This window comes from Sceloporus occidentalis, unplaced genomic scaffold (assembly GCF_023333645.1).
Source record: "Sceloporus occidentalis isolate IW3139 unplaced genomic scaffold, rSceOcc1.0.p SCAF_7, whole genome shotgun sequence".
NCBI lineage: Eukaryota > Metazoa > Chordata > Lepidosauria > Squamata > Phrynosomatidae > Sceloporus > Sceloporus occidentalis.
This window is the reverse complement of record NW_028316987.1, coordinates 89312696-89332568: the sequence shown is the minus strand read 5'-3', so window position 1 is coordinate 89332568 and position 19873 is coordinate 89312696. Positions and strand designations below refer to the sequence as shown.

The following is a 19873-nucleotide window of genomic DNA, read 5'->3' as shown; positions in this document are numbered from 1 at the left end:
GTGAGTACCCATATTGCATAGTAGCCTGATACTATTTTACCTGCCACATCTTCATCCTATGGAATTCTGGGATTACTAGTTTGGCGAGATAAATCAGTATTCTCCACCTGAGATGTGTAGTCCACTCCTCTCCTCTACACTACAGCTCTCTGGAAAACTACAAACCCCAGGATTCCATAGAAAGGTGCCACAACAGCTAAACTGGTACCAAACTGCTATAAGTATGCAATGGGGATACACTCTTACTTCAGTACATGAAGAGTGGGTATGCCTCAGGCAGCCACCCCAACCTACCAAGGCAATTGTAACAACATGAATATGGTGGGAAGATACTAGAATTCCATTTTCAATCCTTTCCAAATCTAAAAGACCTATATTTCACATCTCACCATCCCTTCCCTAAGGTAGGACATTTCGTTTCAGAGTCAATCTTTTAAAACAAACCTGGAGAAGCTCTCTCCTCCACACTAAAAACCACTGATCTGGAATGACCCACCAATTTGCCTCTACTCCTCAGGGATGAGCCTGGCAGCTGTACCTTCTTGACCAGCATCTGGGGGAGGGGGGAGAATGTGTGTTCAACTCTCCAAATAATATTTGCTATCAATCTAGTATTCTTTTAGCACTGTTGCCACATGGTAGGCACACTCACAGATTTTGTATCCCAGCTTTTCAGCGTGTATCCATTTGGCCATGAACTGTCCTTCAATCAAGGCACGTATCTCCACTTCTTTAGGAAATGTTGTCACCTGGAAAGAAAGAGAAAGAAATTAAATAAATGAGTCTACATCCAATGCAGCAACAGAGATCACACCTTGGTGGGGGAGGGAGAAACCATAGAGCTGATGCAGAACATATCACATGCCAGGTTTGTTGTCTATTTGCCCTCTCCTTGAAAGCCTGCACTTGTAACTCTTGCTCAGCCACTGTAAACAATGTCAGTGGCAGTGGTGGCCAGAGGATTCTGGGAGCTGTCATCCAAAAAAGGAACATTTACAATGTCAGCTCGATATTTTAAAGGGTTTATTTTAGATGGTTTTAAGCAGAGGAGAGCAAAGTGTGCCCATTGTAGGTCTTGTGAATAATTGTTATTGAATCAGGTCTTGAGAAAGGATTTGAATCAAAGCATTCTCAGTATAACTCCGATGCTCTGTATATTCTGCAAAACCCAAAAGCCTGGTCACTCTTTTGTGACATTTTGAGTGGTCATAATAATAGTATCTAATATAATTAAAATAGTCTTTAAACAAAAAGGTAAGGTTGCTCTTACTCTTTCGTTGTGCTTGTTGAATCTGTGAATTCCCTCAGCATTGGGTATAATCTCCAAGACATCAAAATAAAAACCTAAATGAAAAGTTGAAAAGACTGTTGTGCTTTTGCTCAGTTAACAGAAGTTAATCTAACAAAAGTTGTAAACCAGGATTGGATCATGGTTTGCTATGGGAGCATCACTTTTATAAATTCTTTTAGTTGCTGCCAACAGCCAGCTACAGCCAACTGCACTGTAGCAAATCACAGTGTTGTTCTAGTAGAAAAGAAAGCTATGATTCTTGTCCCAATGACTTTTTTGCATAGGAACTGGGAAGGAATTAATCTAAGCAAAGGTGTCTGCCAAATACATACCCACATTTCCTTCATTTCCAACAGTGGTAGATACTAATGCTTTGGAGAATTCTTCCCATGAGGCAGAAGCAATCTCATCTCGTATCTTCTCTCTCATCATAGAACCATTCTTATAACTAAATTACAAAATAATAATAATAATAGGGCAGACACATCTCCTAAGACACTTTGTTAGAATTTTTAAGTGACACTCTTGTGTTGTGCTATTTAAACATGGTACAATGCGTATCTGCACTGAGACTTTCTTTTTGAATAAGCATCACAGGGTTGAATTGTAAGTGTGGCAAAGTGGAGGTATATCCATTCTGGCATATATTTATATTAAATTCAATATCAAAGGTTTTAAAATAAGTGAACCCAGTAAGATCTCAAAACAAGCACAGAATGTTTGTTCTCACTGTGGAAAGTTCAGTGCCTTGTGTGCCTCTGAATTCTATCTTCACTACTAACAGAAACAAAATAGTTATGGAAATATAAAAATATATTTCTTGGTGGATTGTTTGGTCATTGAAAACATAAAACCTGAGATTACAATACAACAAGAAATGCAAAAGTAAAACATATAATTTATTAAAAGCTCTGGAGAATAAAGAACATAAATTATTTGCAGAAAATGCTAGGTGAAGGGAACATACAATCAGGTCTCGGCTACATCCTTGATTCACAGTGTCAAATGAGACTGATGCAAATGGAGGAAACCAGTTCTATAGGAAATCATTGGAAATCAGAAAGGATGTGTTCTGATGGAGCTGAAATAGTCACACCAAGTTTTACTCAGCCCTGCCATTAGATGACAATTCTTCAGAGAAGCACACAGGCAGAGAGCAAGTGGTAAGAACTATGTTCTCCTACTGTGCCTTCTTCACCAGGTTTCCTATGGTGCCTTCTTCACTAGATTTCCCAGGTGGAAAAAGTACAACCAGAACAGAGGAAGCACATCTGTTGCTGTGCCTACTCCAGAAGCCTTGCCAAATGAAGAAAGCAGACTACAAATGCTCACAATGTATCTAAGCAAGCAAAGGAAACTCCTTCCAGTCACACCAAAATTCTTAAGATTTCACCTCACACACTCACACCATCCTCCCAAAAAAACAGTGAGATTTTAGTTTCTTCCTCTCCCTCATTCTTCCCCTTCTAAGCAGGCAACACCAAGACTTCCTTTTGGCAATGCCAAAACTGAAGTTGCTTTCTCTCCCTCCCCATGCAGTCCAATTGCCCTTTTTTATCATTCAAAACCCCACACCAAAGCTCCAAACAGCCCGAGACTCTCCCCTCCCACACTGCACAGGTGCACTGGGATTGCTATGTATTGTGCCTTGAGACTTACTTTATTTCTGGGAAAACACTGTTCATTTGAAATCTATATAAACTGTGGTGATGCAAACTGAGATTCGCCCATACTACATTCTGGTTCAGGGGGAGAAACACGTGGCTTAGTTTTTTGTAATACATGGAGGACACAGTTCTAAAAGCTTTCTTCCAGTGGCTTATTTTTTTTAAAAAAAATCTCACATAGAACTTCTTTACATTTAACATTATGGGTACTTTTCTGCAAGTGGAACTTAGTTCCTATCTCAGCTCAATTTGAAATCAGCACTGCTGTATCAGCACCAAAATGCCTGGGAAAGAAAATCCCACCACCTATTTCAGTGTAATGTCATGGAATGCAGGAGGTTGCCTTCAAAATAACATGTCTTGCAATAATCTGACTCTGTTGTCCTCCTGAGCTTTTAATAAATTAGGTATTTACTACTGTCTTTCCTGATTTACTGTGGATTTATACTGCACTTTGCCTATGTCTTTAAAGAGCCAGGCTTAATTAGAGTGGACTATACTGGTGGTGGGGACGGGGATGCAGAATCACTACAGTCCTATACTGCCTATTAAGGTATCCTTCACATGCATAACAATAAAAGGTATGGTACCACAGCAGGGCCATGTAGGCTTCTGTATCAATAGGACTGCAAAAGATGTGACCTTCTAAAGCAGGCTTTGGCTGCTTAATCCAGAGAAACAATGTATCACTAGTGCCAAGACTGATCTGTGGGAGAAAATAATTGAGGTTGTAGCACAATATGCAAGAAAAGCAATATAAAATTAAATTAACCCCATTCATTTGTACTACTAATTATATTTAAATTACACATTAAAGCAATTGGATTCTTGTGCTATCAGCTTGGCTTGCCACCTTTTCATGAAACATAACAAAACAAAAAAACTAAGCATAATGAAACCTAGAGATTTCTTAGGAGAAATTCACACATAAGCCACCATCACTAAAATGGCTGCAATGTCAAGGCATGAAATTTGCAGGCATGAAATAAGCCCCCACAAATATCCCAGACAGAGCTTTCATATCACCTTCTGTTCTGGGCTTACTACAACCAATCTTGTTTAACAGACACTGTTCATACATTCAGTCAGTCAGGAAACACTGGAGGAAAAGTGACATAATGGAATATCACACGGGGGGAAATCGGGGGTTTAAAACAGGCATTTTCTGGGGACAGTCCCACAATCATGGTGAAGATTTTCATACCCATTAAGCTTAGAGAAGACTTATCCTGGGAAGAACCAGGAATGCTCCAGGAACAAATCATTCACAGGATTTCCCCGTAAATTATTTGTTGCTGGAGCATTCCTGGTTCTTCCCAGAATAAGTCCTCTCTAATCATGATGTCATGTTAAAATCTTCGCTGCAATCACGTCACTGTCTCCAGAAAATGCCTGTTTAAACCCCTGGTTTTCCCTGTGTGTTAAAGTCCATTGAAATGAAATGAAATGAAGTTAATAAGTATATGTGTGTGACTCCAATACTTTTCCACAGAGGCTGTTCACACATTCATTCCGAGAGTCAAGAGACACCACATAATATATACATATTTGTCTTGTTTCTGCACAATCAAAAGATATTTCAAGAATTTCTTGAAGCAATACATGGAGCAGAAATGAAGTCTACATGAGGCTAGAACAAGGGAAATCTGATGATGGTAATAATAATAATAATAATAATGTATTTCTATACTGCCCTTCTAGAAATCAGGGCGGCGTACAACAAGCAATCCATACAATCAAACATATTAAAATACATTAAAAACATTACAATAAAAACAAGCAAACTCATGCCAGCTCAACCAGCTGACGAAGAAGGGGAGAGAGTATACTGGGGGGTAGAATCAGGGGTAGGTCCGCTCGAAAAGATATGTCTTCAACCCCTTCTTAAATTGGGCCAGGGAGGTGGCCGAGCAGAGCTCGGCGGGCAGCAAGTTCCAGAGGTTGGGGGCCGAGGTGGTAAAGGCCCTCCTGGTGGTAGTAACTAATCTGACCTCTGGAACTCTTAATAATTGCTGCCCAGTTGATCTGAGTGTGCGGGGCGGATTGTACGGAGAGAGGCGGTCCTCCAAGTACCCTGGGCCCAAGCCATTTAGGGCTTTATAGGTAATAACCAACACCTTGTATTGCGCCCGGAAGCGAATAGGCAACCAATGAAGGTCTTTAAGCACAGGTGTTATGTGACTGGCCCTGGAAGTACCGGTGACCAGTCGTGCTGCATATTCTGCACTAATTGCAGCTTCTGGGTATGGTACAAGGGTTGCCCCACGTAGAGCACGTTGCAGAAGTCCAATCGAGAGGTTACCAGAGCGTGTACTACAGTTTCAAGGTCCCTCCAGTCCAGGTAGGGACGCAGCTGGCGTATCAGCCGAAGCTGATAACAGGTCTCCTGACCGTCGCATCCACCTGAGAAGTAAGATGGAGCAACGAGTCAATAAGCACCCCCAGACTGCGTACTGAGTCCTTCACAGGAAGCGTGATCCCGTTCAGGACAGGTGGAACCACCGCCATCCCCGGGCCAGGAGAACCTATCGCGAGCACTTCCGTTTTCTCTGGATTCAGGCTGAGTCTGTTTTCCCTCATCCAGCCCATTACCGATTCCAGACAAGTCACGAGAGGAGAGATGCCATCGCTGGTCACTGCATCAGTCGGAGACATAGAGAAAATTATTTGGGTGTCAGCAGCGTACTGATAACCCCGCGCCCCATGACTCCGGATGATCTCTCCCAGCGGTTTCATGTAAATGTTAAAAAGCATGGGAGACAGAATGGCTCCTTGAGGAACCCCAGATGTAAGGGCCCTCTTGTCGGAGCACACGTCCCCCAGCTGCACCATCTGGAACCTCCCGGAGAGGTAGGATCGGAACCACTGGAGCGCAGTGCCCCCGATTCCCACCTCTACCAGGCGCTCCAGAAGGATACCATGGTCTATGGTATCGAAAGCCGCTGAGATGTCCAAGAGCACTAACAGGGACACGCTACCCCTGTCTATGCTCAGACGGAGATCATCGACCAAGGCGACCATGGCAGTCTCAACCCCGTAACCCGCCCGAAAACCGGTTTGAAATGGGTCTAGATAATCCGTTTCATCCAAGATCGATTGAAGCTGGATTGCAACCGCCCTCTCGATCACCTTCCCCAAAAATTGTAGCAGCGAGACTGGCCGATAATTGTTGTGCAACAGGGGGTCGAGGGAGGGCTTTTTTAACAAAGGTTTTACGACGGCCAATTTCAAACTAGCTGGAAATTGCCCTTCCCTCAAGGATGTATTAATAATCCGGTGTAACGTTGCAGTTACTACCGGTCCCCCCTGAGCTGCTAACCACGAGGGACAGGGATCGAGAGAGCAGGTTGTCTTCCTAACACTTCTAGGGATCTTGTCCACGTCCTCAGTACTAACAGGCTCAAACTGATCCAGTACAATCGAGTTCACGGAAGCTCTGGATGCCTCTACTCTGGACTCTGCTCTAATGCTGGTATCAAGACCTTCACTTATCCGAGAGGTTTTATCCATGAAGAAGTTGTTAAATTGGTCACAGCAGGCCTTAGAAGGTTCAAGGATCTGGTTCGGGGCAGGAGGGAGCTGAGCTCCCTCACAACCCTGAACAACTCTGCTGGACACGACTCCGTGGACGCGACATGTGCAGCATAGAACGAATTCTTAGCTGCACGTATCGCCTCACCGTAGTCCTCCAAAAGATGGTCTAGGAGAGCCCTGTCGGGTAAGCGCTGGTGTTTCCGCCAGACATGCTCTAGCCGTCGCAGCACCCGCTTCCTTGCCCGGAGATCTTCCGTATACCAGGGCTTCTTTTTGGAAGCAGGCCTGAGAGGATGCTTGGGAGCGATGCTGTGTATAGCCCTGGAGAGATCAATGTCCCAGATGTTGGTCAGGGCATCAACAGTATCGCCGTCATTTCCAACCATATACCCCTCTAGGGCTTCCTGGAACCTTTCGGGTTCCATCAGCCTTCGAGGGTGGACCATTCTAATAGGTCCGCCACCCCCGGGAGGGATCTGGGTAGATGCCCTGATTTTTGCCTCCACCAGGAAATGATCCGTCCATGACAGAGCGGAAATATTAGTAATTTCTGCCCACGGAATTTACATGTCCGTACAAAAGACCAAATCGAGTGTATTGCCCACAGAATGCGTCGGACCCGAGACCAATTGAGACAGGCCCATGGCTGTCATGGTATCCATGAATTCCCGAGCCGCACCGGATGGAACATAGTTGGCCGCGAAGGGGATGTTGAAATCTCCCAGGACCAGAAGCCTGGGGGACTCCAGCATCAGCTCCGAGACCAACTGTGTCAGCTCGTTAAGGGAGTCTGTTAGCGCACGGGGTGGCCGATAGACCAATAGAATCCCTAGACTGTCTTTGGCCCTCAGGGTCAGGTAAATACACTCGATATAGGAAGTTTGACGAACATGGTTCCTGGTTAAAGACAAGGTGTTCTTATGCACCAAGGCAACACTTCTAGATTTGTCAGAATAGGAACAGGTTGAAGTAAAACACTTTAGGTGACAGTAATATCAATGGGAAAGTGCTTTCTGGGTGGCTGCCCTCAGGATGTGAAACCTCTGCCCAAGAGAGCTGAGCCTGATCCCCTCCCAGTTGACCTCTCATTCATAGCCAAAACCTTTTTATTCAGGCCTTTAGCAACTTACTGGCTTCTAAGGAAGGGGACTTTAATGAGGCAGTGCTGTACTTCTTGATCAATGTGGGGTTTGTGTTTTAATATTATGATTTGTTTATATTGGGTTTTGCTAGTACAGCTTTTGTGTTTTTACTTGCATTGATCTCTGGAATCTTGCAGTGAGCCACCTTGCTTTCCAGTTTTGGAAGAAAAGGAAGATACAAATCATTAATTATCATAATAGTTGACAATTATGATGATTTAATGATTATTCATGATGATTATGATGATTAAGGCCATGCTTATCTCTCTTCCATCAAAGTCAAATGGATCCAAAGGGACCTAATTAAGGACATATTCCAGCCATTCATGTATCATGAGGAACCTAAAGACACTACTGCATATGACTCAGGGTTTCATCTCTGATTAGCAGAGTGAAGGTGACAAGACTTACTGCAACATCCCCTTCTGCAAGTCTCATCGCCGCCAGAGATGCTGAAAAGGCAAATAAGGAAGTCCAGTTTAAAGATCAGCCTTCAGGCAAAATGCCACACAATGGACAAAACCAGAAACTGCAAGAGCACTAGATTTCTTTTGATATCAGTGGGACTCAAGACATTAATTGCATCATTATGTCGCACAGATATTAGCAGGCCTGACAAGCACCTATTTTTCTTGGGATGCTTGCATTCTATCAGGCACCAATACCTTTATCTTTAGAATAAAGAGGATTTCTAGAAATACAATCACAGAACTGAAAGGGAGCACAAGGCCATCTTGTCCATTCCTGCTGTACAGGAATAAACAGCTAAAGCACTCCTGAAACATGCCTGTCCAATCTCCAAAGAAGGAGAGTCCAGACCTCCAAAGAAGGAGAGTCCAGCACTTTCTGAGGCAGTCTAAGATGTTCTTCCTAATGTTTAGCTGGCATCTCTTTTCTTGTAATTTGAATCCATTGGTTTGTGTTCTACCAGAAAACACACTTAGTCCATCTTCTCCATGATATATTGTACATGTACTGATTTCAAGCCAGGTGCCTCCCATCCTATATTTGTACATTTTTTCCTGCCTAAATATTGTACCCTGCATTTATCTCCGTTCAAATTCATTTTGTAAGTTTTGGCCCAGCTTTCCAGCCTGTCAAGGTTATTTTGAATTCATATATGACACTTCAGGAAGAGTATTCAAGGGACAATATGAAATACATTTTATATTTTACAAATTCAGTGTTCTACCAACAAACTGTTTAAACTTTCTTACCTGGATTGTCTCCAGTAAATGCTACAACTTTACAATTGGGATTAAACCCAAAACGCTGAATGTAATATGGTGAAATGGAACCCTAAAATTGAGGGCAAAATGAAACAAAGTTAGGTGGAGATAGGGGTTAAAGAGAATTATACCAGTAAAATTAAGCTTCTTTCACAGAATACTCACAAAATTCTATAAATCCATCTAATGACATTCAGCAAGGAAATTTCATTAATAGAAGGTGGTTGGGAATCTCACCCCAAAGTTGTAGGCTTCAATAAGATCACAAAACTATAAGTCTCAGGATTCTTGGGGGAAGGACAAGACAGAGAGCCTGAGAATTTATGGCACACATTTGTAGAACCTCGTATTACTACTAAGACTTTATTGCAAAAAATAGGTAATTTTCTTAACCTAGCATTTTTATTTTTTAAAAAACCTCATATACGACACTGCTTGAAGTACTGCTTCATATCAGTTTCTGAAAGACCACATATCCACTTCGGTGTTGGTAACAGATCATTTTGATGTATACAGCCTTTTTTCCATTACAAGAATCAACATTTGCAATTATCATACTGTTTTTTGGGTTACTTACAACAAGGAAATGACAACTGAAAACAGTTCTCATTTATAGCATATAGAAGATATGCCTATCAAAAACTCTAATCTCTAATTGGACCTCCACTAGACAGTTGCTGCTGTTTTTATGTGCTGTCAAGTAAGCTTTGACTTACAGTCAATGAGAGACTTGTATTAGACTCTATTATTAATAGCCTTGCTAAGGTCTTCAAACTCAGGGTTGTGGCCTTCTTGATTGTGTCTATCCTCCAGTAATCTGGTCCTCCTCTTTCCCAAGTGCCATCAGCTTCATTGAGCAGCATGCACAACAATACATACCATATACCAGTATACACTACATATCAGTACAACATAACAGTACAGGTACATACTAGTATTTCATGAGATGGTACAGGACGGCCCAATTTTTTTCCTAATCCAGGTGCGCAAGCATCAAGACAGGCTGGACTCCATGCTTTCTCATAGATCTCTAATAAATTCATGCCAGAACCTGAGGTAGAAAACAGATCCTTTGTTTCAAATGTGAGAAAAACGGTTTATGCAATACAAGTTGTTTATTTGAACAACATCTATTGCAACTACTACAACACATCACTGCTTTTTAAAACAGCGCTCCAATACCCCCACAAGAGTAGAATGGGGTGTACACTACGTTACAGGGCTTTCTCTGTAGCAGGAGCCCAACTGACAAGCTCCCTGCCAAGGCACATTAGGCTGACTCCATCTCTTCTCAGTTTCCATAGGGTAGCAAAACAGTAGTTTTGGTCTTTGACCTTTGAAACTCCTCTGGCTGTTTAACTATTTGGTTTAAAATGATTTTAAGAATTATTTTTATTTTATTTTTTAATCTATGTGTTGTTTTAAATGTTTTTATCCATTTTGCATCCCCCAGGGACTCTGATGAGCTGAGAGAAGATATATAAATGCTTTAAATAAAATAAATACCATCACTTATCTTGCTTATTCTACTTATTAGCCTAATTCTGTTTTCTAATTAATAAAGAAGAAGAGGAGGAGGAGGAGGAGGAGATAACATTCAAAGGTAAACTAAACAAAGAAAAAGATATCAATGGTGAGACTAAAAACACCATGTACAGCTGTGTAACAGAGGCCAAAACCTGGTGCAACGAATACCTAGATTTTATTTTGAAGCAGTAACATGAAAACAACAGTTGATAAACAATGATCCTCTTCTGCAAAAGAAAACTGTTAATACTGGCAAAATGCAGCCACAGAAGTCACAAATCTCTCTTTGCAGTGCATTGCAAAGTGTGAGTACAAAAGAAGTGCCCCTCATCTTGCAGATCGGCATGTGAAAAAGTAGATGTGCCGAGCAAGGTAAGCAAGAAAAGAAATCATTCCCAACCCCAAAAGACCCATTTCCATATTACATTCTCTTACAAATTAAAAATACATATCTAGCATAACATTCTGTTTCAGAGGCAAGTGCAGGGTAGGTTACTGCCATGATAGTATTTTTCTTTGGTCACTTTAAATTTTGGCTGTATTATGCCTTCTTTGTTATTGCTTTTCGAAATTATTAATTGCACATGCACTTTTACTGATTGTTATCTGTTTTCATGATTATGTATGCCACTCTGGATGCTTTAAGTAGAAGAGGGAGAGTTAAACAGATTATTTATGATGAAAGTGATGATTCAGAAGCACTTATTATCTAGCGAGGGAGTGGAGGGAATGATGGAATAGAAACTGGGCAGTAGCTTTTTGCGTTCATCTTTTTGCATTCACAGAAAATCTGCATTCATTATCAATATACATCCACCTTACACCCAGACACTTAACTTAAAGGAACCTGGGTAAGAGACATGTAACTTGAAGACCCCTAGCCTCTATGTGGCTGTAACCAGTAAGTTGTGCCCTGTTTAAAGCTGGGAAAGGACCCGAACACATGAACCGAGGAAAAACTGAAGCCCATGTCTTTTGTCCAAAACAGTAACTTTTTAAAGTTCTGCATTATTCACAGTTCAACCCTGACTCCTCACTCAACTTCAATAGATTCTTCCTCTCAAGGAAACCTTGGAGAAAAAGCCGCGTTGGACAAACAAGCACTCCTATATCAAATCTGGGCTCCTCTCAGGCCTGCTACTTCCCTGGCACTTGGGGAAAGAAGCATCAAAACCTGAGGCAACATTCAGGAGCCCTATAGAATCCAGAAGTCTGTAATTTGATGAATCACTAGAGCTCTCTGGCAGATAATTTTAAGTACTATTCTCTAAACTGCAAATCCCAGGATCTTGCACATGGAAGTGTATGGAATCATAGTTCTATAACTGTGTAGTGTGAAAATATCTCAGGATATGTTTGGAGCAGCCGTTGAGGTGGAGCAAGGGCATGTCTGTGAAACCAAATAGATTGGGTTGCCTTAACATTATAGCAGGTTCTTATGAGTTTGCAGTGGTAGATCTACTGAATTTTCCATGGAGTCCCATATCTCTTCAGCATAGGAGCTCTCCCTGGTGGCCTATGAGGGGAGGATCCTGACAATGTGTATGCATACTGACGAAAATTAAGAAGACATCCCTAACATCTCCCAGAAGACAAAATTTTGACAATGATTTTCCAGTGACCAGTACTAAAAAAATGGACAGCTGGCACATGTAGAAAAGAAATACAGGAATAGAAGAAAGCATGGGACAGTGAGACACAGAGATGTTAAGGCTAACAATACCCTCTGGCCTAAACCCAGCTGTTAATCATTACTCAAGTAGATCCATTGAATCAAGGAAACTTGCAAAGTGTTGACTTATCAAATTCCTATTGATCCTGGCCTCTATGTGGCTGTAACCAGTAAGTTGTGCAAAGTTTACTCTAGTTGGAGTTAGCAGGTTGATTTAAACCTCAGAAGCTTACTTCCTACAAGACAGAAAGTAGTCAAACATTACTTCTTAACTTTGTGTGGGATTTTGTCTTGCCACCTATCTTCTTTCTCTCTTCCCTTCCTTCCCTTCTAACATTTTTCTTCACCATTCACCTTCAATTATTTTACTCTCTCCCTCTCCCTCTTGGTCTCCCCTCATCTGAAACAACAATTGATAACACCATTTTCCTTAAGCAAGTTATTTGATCTGATATCTTCCAAGGTGTAGAAGAAGAAAAAACTAGGACTATAATTTCCCTGGGGCTCACACACTCTCTCCCCCACCTCCTTTTTCTTAAACAGAGAAGCTCTAAATCTGTTCTTCTTCTGGGATCCTGCCAATTCTCCAGTTGCTCTGGAGGAAAGAGACACTGAAGCATGCTGCCAATTGGCGTGAGGCTGAACTGGCTCCCTTGCCACGGACCAGGAAGCAATTAGTGGGTTGGCATCATTCCATGGGCTCTTGTTCAGTTGAAAAACAGGGCTAGAAGGATTATGAGCACTATATGGACCAGGCAGCTGCCACATAGATGTATTATTTTACAATAATCACATACCTAGGCCACTACAGTTCTGTGCAAAATATCCACCTCCTAATTTCCATTCTCTAACATCACCTGATATATATCAAGAACTCTGCACAGATTTTAAAAATTCTTTCCTACAAGGGTCATCATCATAGGTATAAAACAATGGGGGTAGATGAACGGAAGTGAGAGGGGAAATGGAGTAACTATTGGCAGCCAACTTGGAACTAGAATCGGATTCCTTTCCAGGCACATTGAGCATCTGAAGAGGCCAACATGGAAGGAACCATGCAGGCAGAATGAAGCATGAGCACAGTGTATATATCTGGATAACTATATCAAAAACCATCAGAATTGATTCAAGCCTGTTTTTCAAAACTGAGTACTAAACTTTCCTTTTGTATTAGCTTCCTATACTCACAAGTCTAGCTAGAGCAGAAAGCAGGGCAAACTAAGGATAGATCCCATACAGGTTCCAAGGTAGGCGTCTACCCTGGAATGTGACCTGGACCATATAGGTGAATCTGTGGAAGACAATGTCACAGGAGCACACAGATTATGAAACCTTGATGTGCATCACTCACTTGTAACTATTAACCCTTCTTCTGATGCAGAGGAAGAGATTTGCCTGTATTTCACTTTCTTATAGTGCATCAGTCTGTTGCTTCTGATCATCTTTTCCTAGGAATGTGACTGATGCATTTTGGATAAAGTCTACACATGCAGTTTAATGCACTGCAGGCAGAGACAAACAGTCTGACCCATAACTGTGAAATGAGTATACAGTCAGACCTCCCCAACCATGGGTTTGCCCATCCACAGATTTAAGCATCTGTGGACAGTGAGCCCTATTGTCCCTAATGGCCATGCATGCACGCAGCTGTGGCAGAGCAGCTACACAAGCATGCGCTACCACTGAAAACCATGGGACTTGAGGTACAGCAAGTTTTTCATCTGCAGGGGGGCTCAATAACAGAACCCTCACAGATACTAAGGGCCAACTGTATATTCAACTGTAAGTCAACTTCATGTATAAGTCGAGAACAGGTTTGGGGACAAAAATTACAGATTTTGATATGACCCATGGATAATTCAAGGTTAAATATTAGGGGCATGTAACAAAGGATTTAAAGGATGAAACAAAGGAAAACGCTGCCAAGGAACCCAGAAGGCTGGATGGATGAGAGCGCGGGGGGGAGATGTTAGTGCTTCCAAGACAGATTACACTCTTGCCTTTCACCAGGGGATGGTTCCTTTTTAAATAAGAGTTAAGGTATAACACTTACACTGAGCTGTGGGTCAATTTTCTGACTGAAATTTCTAGATTTATACATGCGTATACACAGCAGATTGCTAATCCATAGGGAATAATAAGTACCCAGTGACTGGCCAAAGTAAAACCTTGGAAATACAGCTGTAGTCACCCACAAATCTCACACTGACCAAGCAATGGGACACGTGTAAATTGTATTTCTGTTCTTTAAAAATTCTCTCTGTCCCTGCTGATCCAAATCAGCATCATTTATTAGCATTTAAGAGTGATGATTATGCTGAGGGACTACAGGGAGAGAGTTGAGTGAGTCTACAAGAAGCTAACAAGAATGATGTAGATTTCTGTTACAGAATCATGGGACAAATTAGTAGCACCTAATTAATTAGATGCATTGATTTGCATGAAACAGAATTGATCAAGTGTAATAAATTGAATCTTGTTTTACAAGACTCCAGGAAGATATATGGTATTCTTGTAGCTTTCTTTAAAGTGGATTACTTGGGTCATAATCCTATTCACACTTACCTAGGAGTAAACCACTTTGAAGTCATACATACTTCTGAGTATACATGAGAATTAAATATATATTAAGATATACAGTGAGGTAAACAATGAGGGGTCTAGGGGCCAATTTGCCCCAATTTATTCCAGAGTTACATCCCAACACATTCAGAAGGCACCACTGTAGAACAGAAAATTTGAAAATGGATTCTTAAAGGCTTTAAGACATTCAACATCCATTAAAGCTGGCATCATAGAAGAGTCCAGTAGTTCTTTCTCCTCCCATATATTCCAGCCCTTCTCTTGATACTTCATGTTTCCATTTCTTAATTTAAAAAAAAGATGAGACTAGATTTGGCAATACTGTATAAGGGAAAAGGTAGGGAAATGTACAGGCAAAATTCTGCATAACTGCTGTATAAAAAGTAAATTTGTTCTTGCCTTCCAATGTTTTCCTGCTTTCCAATTACTTCACACATTTTTTAAAAAAACACTCACACAACTCGAAACTACACCAAGTAACAAAGCTATTCACGTATAGGTTTTGTCATTTTGTGTATCCATAGACCACCACCACCACCATCCCGGTACAGTGAAAATTCTGGTTAAGAACCAGATAACACACTCTACTTTAGGTTGAATTCTTATTTCTAGGGGTGGGTTTTTTTAATTAGAAAAAAGATTTGCCACTTCTATGAAGAAAGGCCACAAGTCAGCAGATTAATGTATTCCATGAGCAACTGGTTTTAAAGCAACATATGGCAATTTTGAGATGAAATCCCTGACTTTTCTGAACCCTGCGAAACATTTAATCAGAATTCTCTTGTGCCACTTTGCAAAAGGGCACAACAGCTCCAATCTTTAAACTCCATCTGTGCCTGATTCTTTAATCTCTCTGCAAAATGTAGCTTCCAGACCAACAAAACCAGTAAAACCAGTCCACTAATGCTTGTGTTGTAGGCCTAAGAGTATTTATTCAGTATGTCATGTAATTTAATAGCTCTCAGCAGGCCTTGTAACACTACCAGCTATACAGCTAAATGGTAAACTAAACCATCAACCAAAAAAAAATTGCACAGCATCATTTGAACTGCTAAATAGCCCATAGATCAAATTTCCCAGCCTTTCATTCAGAATTAATGTCTTCTAATAGCAATAACTATCCAGGAAATCATGAACACATAATATAAGTTGATGTACAGTATCACTCTTTTGGTCTCAGAGAATGAGAAACACTAAACAGGTAACATCATTTATAGAACATGGCCACCTAGCCCGAAAAACCCACAAAAAACTATGGATGCCGGCTATGAAAGCCTTCATAGAATCATAGAGTTGGAAGAGACCGCAAGGGCCATCCAGTCCAACCCCTGCCATGCAGGAAATCTAAATCAAACATCACCGACAGATGTCCATCCAGCCTCTGTTTAATGACCTCTAAGGAAGGAGACTCCACTACACTCTGAGGGAGGAATGTGATCCACTGTCAAACAGCCCTTACTGTCAGGAAATTCCTCCTAATGTTGAGGTGGAATCTCTTTTCCTGGAGCTTGCATCCACTGCTCCAGGTCTTAGTCTCTGGAGCAGCAGAAAACAAGCTTGCTCCCTCCTCAAAATGACATCCCTTCAAGTATTTAAACAGGGCTATCATATCACCTCTTAACCTTCTCTCCATCAACTCCATATTGGGCCAATGTTCATTGTTAAGACTTTTCAAAGGATTTCTGCTGTGCCCTCAGTCTGAGGGGCCATTCATACTACCTTTTAACCCGGTTTTGAAATCGATTCTTCCACGTGAAGTTCATATTGGGCCCGATTCTGTCACAATCCATGTTGAGGCTTGCACAAGGAAATGCCCCTTAGCACGGGCTATCGAGATTCAGACTAAAATCCATCTTTTCTGAAAAGACCCGGGTTCCGCGAAATATGAACTTGCCCTCGATCATGATCGGGGCAAATTCAGGGAGGGATTAAGGTCAGAGGGCGGGCAGAGGTCAGAGCATTCCCTCCCCTCATCGGAGGAGGAGGAGGAAAGAGCTGAAGGAAAAAGGGGAATCTGGAGGAAAGGGTGACAGGAGGCAAAAAGGGGAAATCAGGGTGACTGACGGGGGCTGCAAAGGGCTATCAGAGGGAGGGGGTAGTGGAGAAAGCCCAATTGATTCCATGGGTCAGTTGGAACTGACAGGTCACTCTCTCTCAGCCTCAGTGGAAGGCAATGGCAAAGCTCCTCTGAAGAGAATGTAGCAAGAGAAAAGGGGTCAGTTCAGTTCAGGTCACAGGCAGGGCATGATCAGGCACCTTCCCCCCCCCTTTTTTTTATTTTTTAAAATTATTTTTGACAAAATATGCACATTGTTTTTGCTTGAGGCAGAGATATAGATAGATAGAGCGTGGGTGGCTGTGGTGGTTCACTTTCATTTGCTCGCTCCCAGCAAAGGGGAAATGTTACAATGGGCAAGACTTGCGAATGGAATGCTACAATTCAATGTTACATTTGTTGCTCTTGTCAATTTAGCCAATTGGCAAAATGATACATGTTTTTGCTACTGTCTCTAAGGAATTCAGGGGTAGCCCTGAATTGCTTTTAAGAGCCAAAAAAAAAAAAAAATGCATGGCAATCGCATCCTTTTCTGGCATTTCTGAGGTGAGGAATTTATTATTATTATTATTATTATTATTATTATTATTATTATTACATGTGTAAGAGGCATTCTAGGGTGGCAAGGAGGAGGGGATACAGGATGCATTAGCTTGCATTTTGGGGTTGAAAATGCCCACAACACACACACACACACACACACACACACACAAAGAGGTTTTTAAATTTGACTAAATGTGCGCATTTTGGTGCATTTTGTGCCTGGCTTTTTAAAAAAAGGAGAGGGGAAAGCACACTTCCACTGCCCCAAAGAGTGCTGCAAACGTCACCTATGACGATCACTTGATTGACAACAGGCACCTTCATGGTAAACCCCGATTTCTGAAGAAGACATTCGGGTTAAAATGCCTCTCTTCTTGTAGTGGGCACTTACTAATGGAGAGATTCAGGAGGGGGCCCCCGAATCTTCCCAGTTCCTTCAGGAGCAAACCCACCAGTGGGAATGGGGCCTGAGCAACTCTCTCCTGAGACTGGATCAGCTAAACTCATAATTATAAACCTTTTGTTTTTAAAGCCAACAAAAGTCTATGTCAACAACCCTACTCATAGCCTTCATACAAGTTGATGAATTTTAGTAGCTACCTTATGGATTTTAGAAAGTGAATGAAGAGCATCAGCAAAGCAACACGTTTTAATATTCAAATTGCTGTGGTTTTATAGGTAGCTACTTGAAATATTTTCACAGCCACCCCCTTTGATTCCCAGTTGGTGGGAAAATGCAGCTAATGGGAAATTTAATAAAGAAACAAATTTCAGAAAGGGGGGGGGGGGCTTACGCACAACCTTATTTCTCCTGCTCCTGGGACCACTGAGACTATACATTTCTTACATTTGGTGGGATAATGCCCTGTGGCTTGCTTGAGCTGCCAAATCAGAAAGCAATTACCAGTATTTTACAACCACTGAGTTCTGGTTTGTAACCTCCTGCTATCTCTATACATTGTCTGAGAGACAAATAGAGAAAAAGAAAGAGAGATACATTTTCTGCTACTCATTCAATCTAAACCATGGCACAGCTCCAAAGATCCCCATCAAGCATTTCCAATCATTTACAGTTCCTTGGATACTCAGCCCAGATACTGAACAGAAAGGGATCTAATACTCTCACAGGTCACGGTTCAATGACAAAAGCAGAGAAGAGGTCAATGGTTGGATGAAAAGTTGGTTCAATAAGGGGATGAATGGAGAGACTCAGTTACTGGACAGGATGGAAAAAGTATCTTAGTGAAAAGCATGATCGATTTGATACTCAAGGGGGTCCAAGAATACAACTAGCATTTTATACAGTACTAGCAAAGTATAAATAATAATATGACTTTAACTAGGGATGTAAATACACATATATAAACACACATATATACAGTCACATACATATATTTTATAAAGAGATTTAAGGCTGACTTTTTGAATTACCTTTATTCAGAGAAATTACAGTGGACCCTCCACATACACTGTGGTTAGAGGCACAGGACCCCCATGAAAATGGGAAAAGACAAATTAAAAAAAACACTATCTTTTTACCTGAGTGAACTCCTCTCTAGGAATCTCTAGGTCCTCCAGTGCATCTCTGTGGTCAACATCTGCCAAAGGTTGATGTACAAATGCCTAGAGAAGAGTTTTTTTCTAGTAATCTGTAGGTCCTCCAACACAACTCTATGGTCAGCAAAATCCACAAAAGTCAAAGCCGCAAATGCGGAGGCCCAACTATACTTGTATTTGTCCTTTAGGTTACACATTCAGTTATTCTAGGCAGAAGAGAGGCCTTTTTTAAACCAAGTAGTTTAAAACTGGAAGTGAACCTCTGGCTTACTTCCTGGTGTGAAAACCTGCCTACTTTGGGCATAAAACATCATGAAAAGTATTTCTGGGTTTTTAGATTTTTCAGTTTTTTAAAAAGTTAAAATTTCAGGGACTCGGGGAATGGCAAGAGCCCATGTGAGCGCTAGTTTTCTTGGCAATGCTTTTTGTAAGCCACCCAGAGATATAGGGTGAGGTATGAATATTTCAATAACAACAACAACATGTCTCTTCCAATAGCTGGCAGTTGTCCATCCTGCTACTACATGCATACCTCAATTAACAAAGGTTCAAGTGAAGCTGGTTTTCACAAAATCTTTTTTTTTTTTCCTTTGCGCAGCATGCACTCCTTTCTCTTCATCCTCCCTCTAGCTAGAAGTTTTTTTTTTATCATCATCAGAATTCAGGGGATGGTTAAGGAGCACTGGAGAGAGACAGACTTTTGGTGTCGGGCTGCAGCAGAATATCAACAGTAAAAAATGAAAGAAACAGTACCTAAGCAGGGAAAAAGTGGATGCTATCCTAGCTGATCCTACGGGAGCATGCAAGGTAAACAGCAGTTGTCTCCAGAATCCTTCAATTGACTAAAAGGAATTTTGTATTCATAAGTCACAACTGGAGCTCCAGTCTCCAATGTAGGCAAAATGTTATTGCTGCCTTTTGGAGGCTCCTGTGCCTTTCAGTAAACTACTATCTCTTCCCAGGTCTTGTCCATTTTATTTCTTTTTATTAATAGCACCTGTGAGTTTAGTGAATACTTTTGTCTCCAACAACTTGTATCCATATCAGTTTCTATGGGGGGTGATTAATAATT

At 41.4% G+C, this 19873-nt stretch overlaps 1 protein-coding gene across 6 annotated transcripts in view; it reads right to left on the bottom strand.

Moving 5' to 3' along the window:
- The window catches only part of LOC149310073 (xylulose kinase-like), a 124174-nt gene that overhangs the window by 76913 nt on the left and 27388 nt on the right, over window positions 1-19873 (bottom strand). For all 6 annotated transcript variants that reach the window (XM_089533632.1, XM_089533631.1, XM_089533633.1 and 3 more), the window contains 7 exons: window positions 9796-9914; window positions 8852-8933; window positions 8046-8086; window positions 3549-3664; window positions 1624-1739; window positions 1271-1344; window positions 653-749 (listed from right to left, as the gene is read on the bottom strand). In XM_089533632.1, coding sequence (XP_089389758.1) covers window positions 653-749; window positions 1271-1344; window positions 1624-1739; window positions 3549-3664; window positions 8046-8086; window positions 8852-8933; window positions 9796-9914 — 645 coding nt within the window. The remainder of the gene's footprint in view (window positions 1-652; window positions 750-1270; window positions 1345-1623; window positions 1740-3548; window positions 3665-8045; window positions 8087-8851; window positions 8934-9795; window positions 9915-19873) is intronic.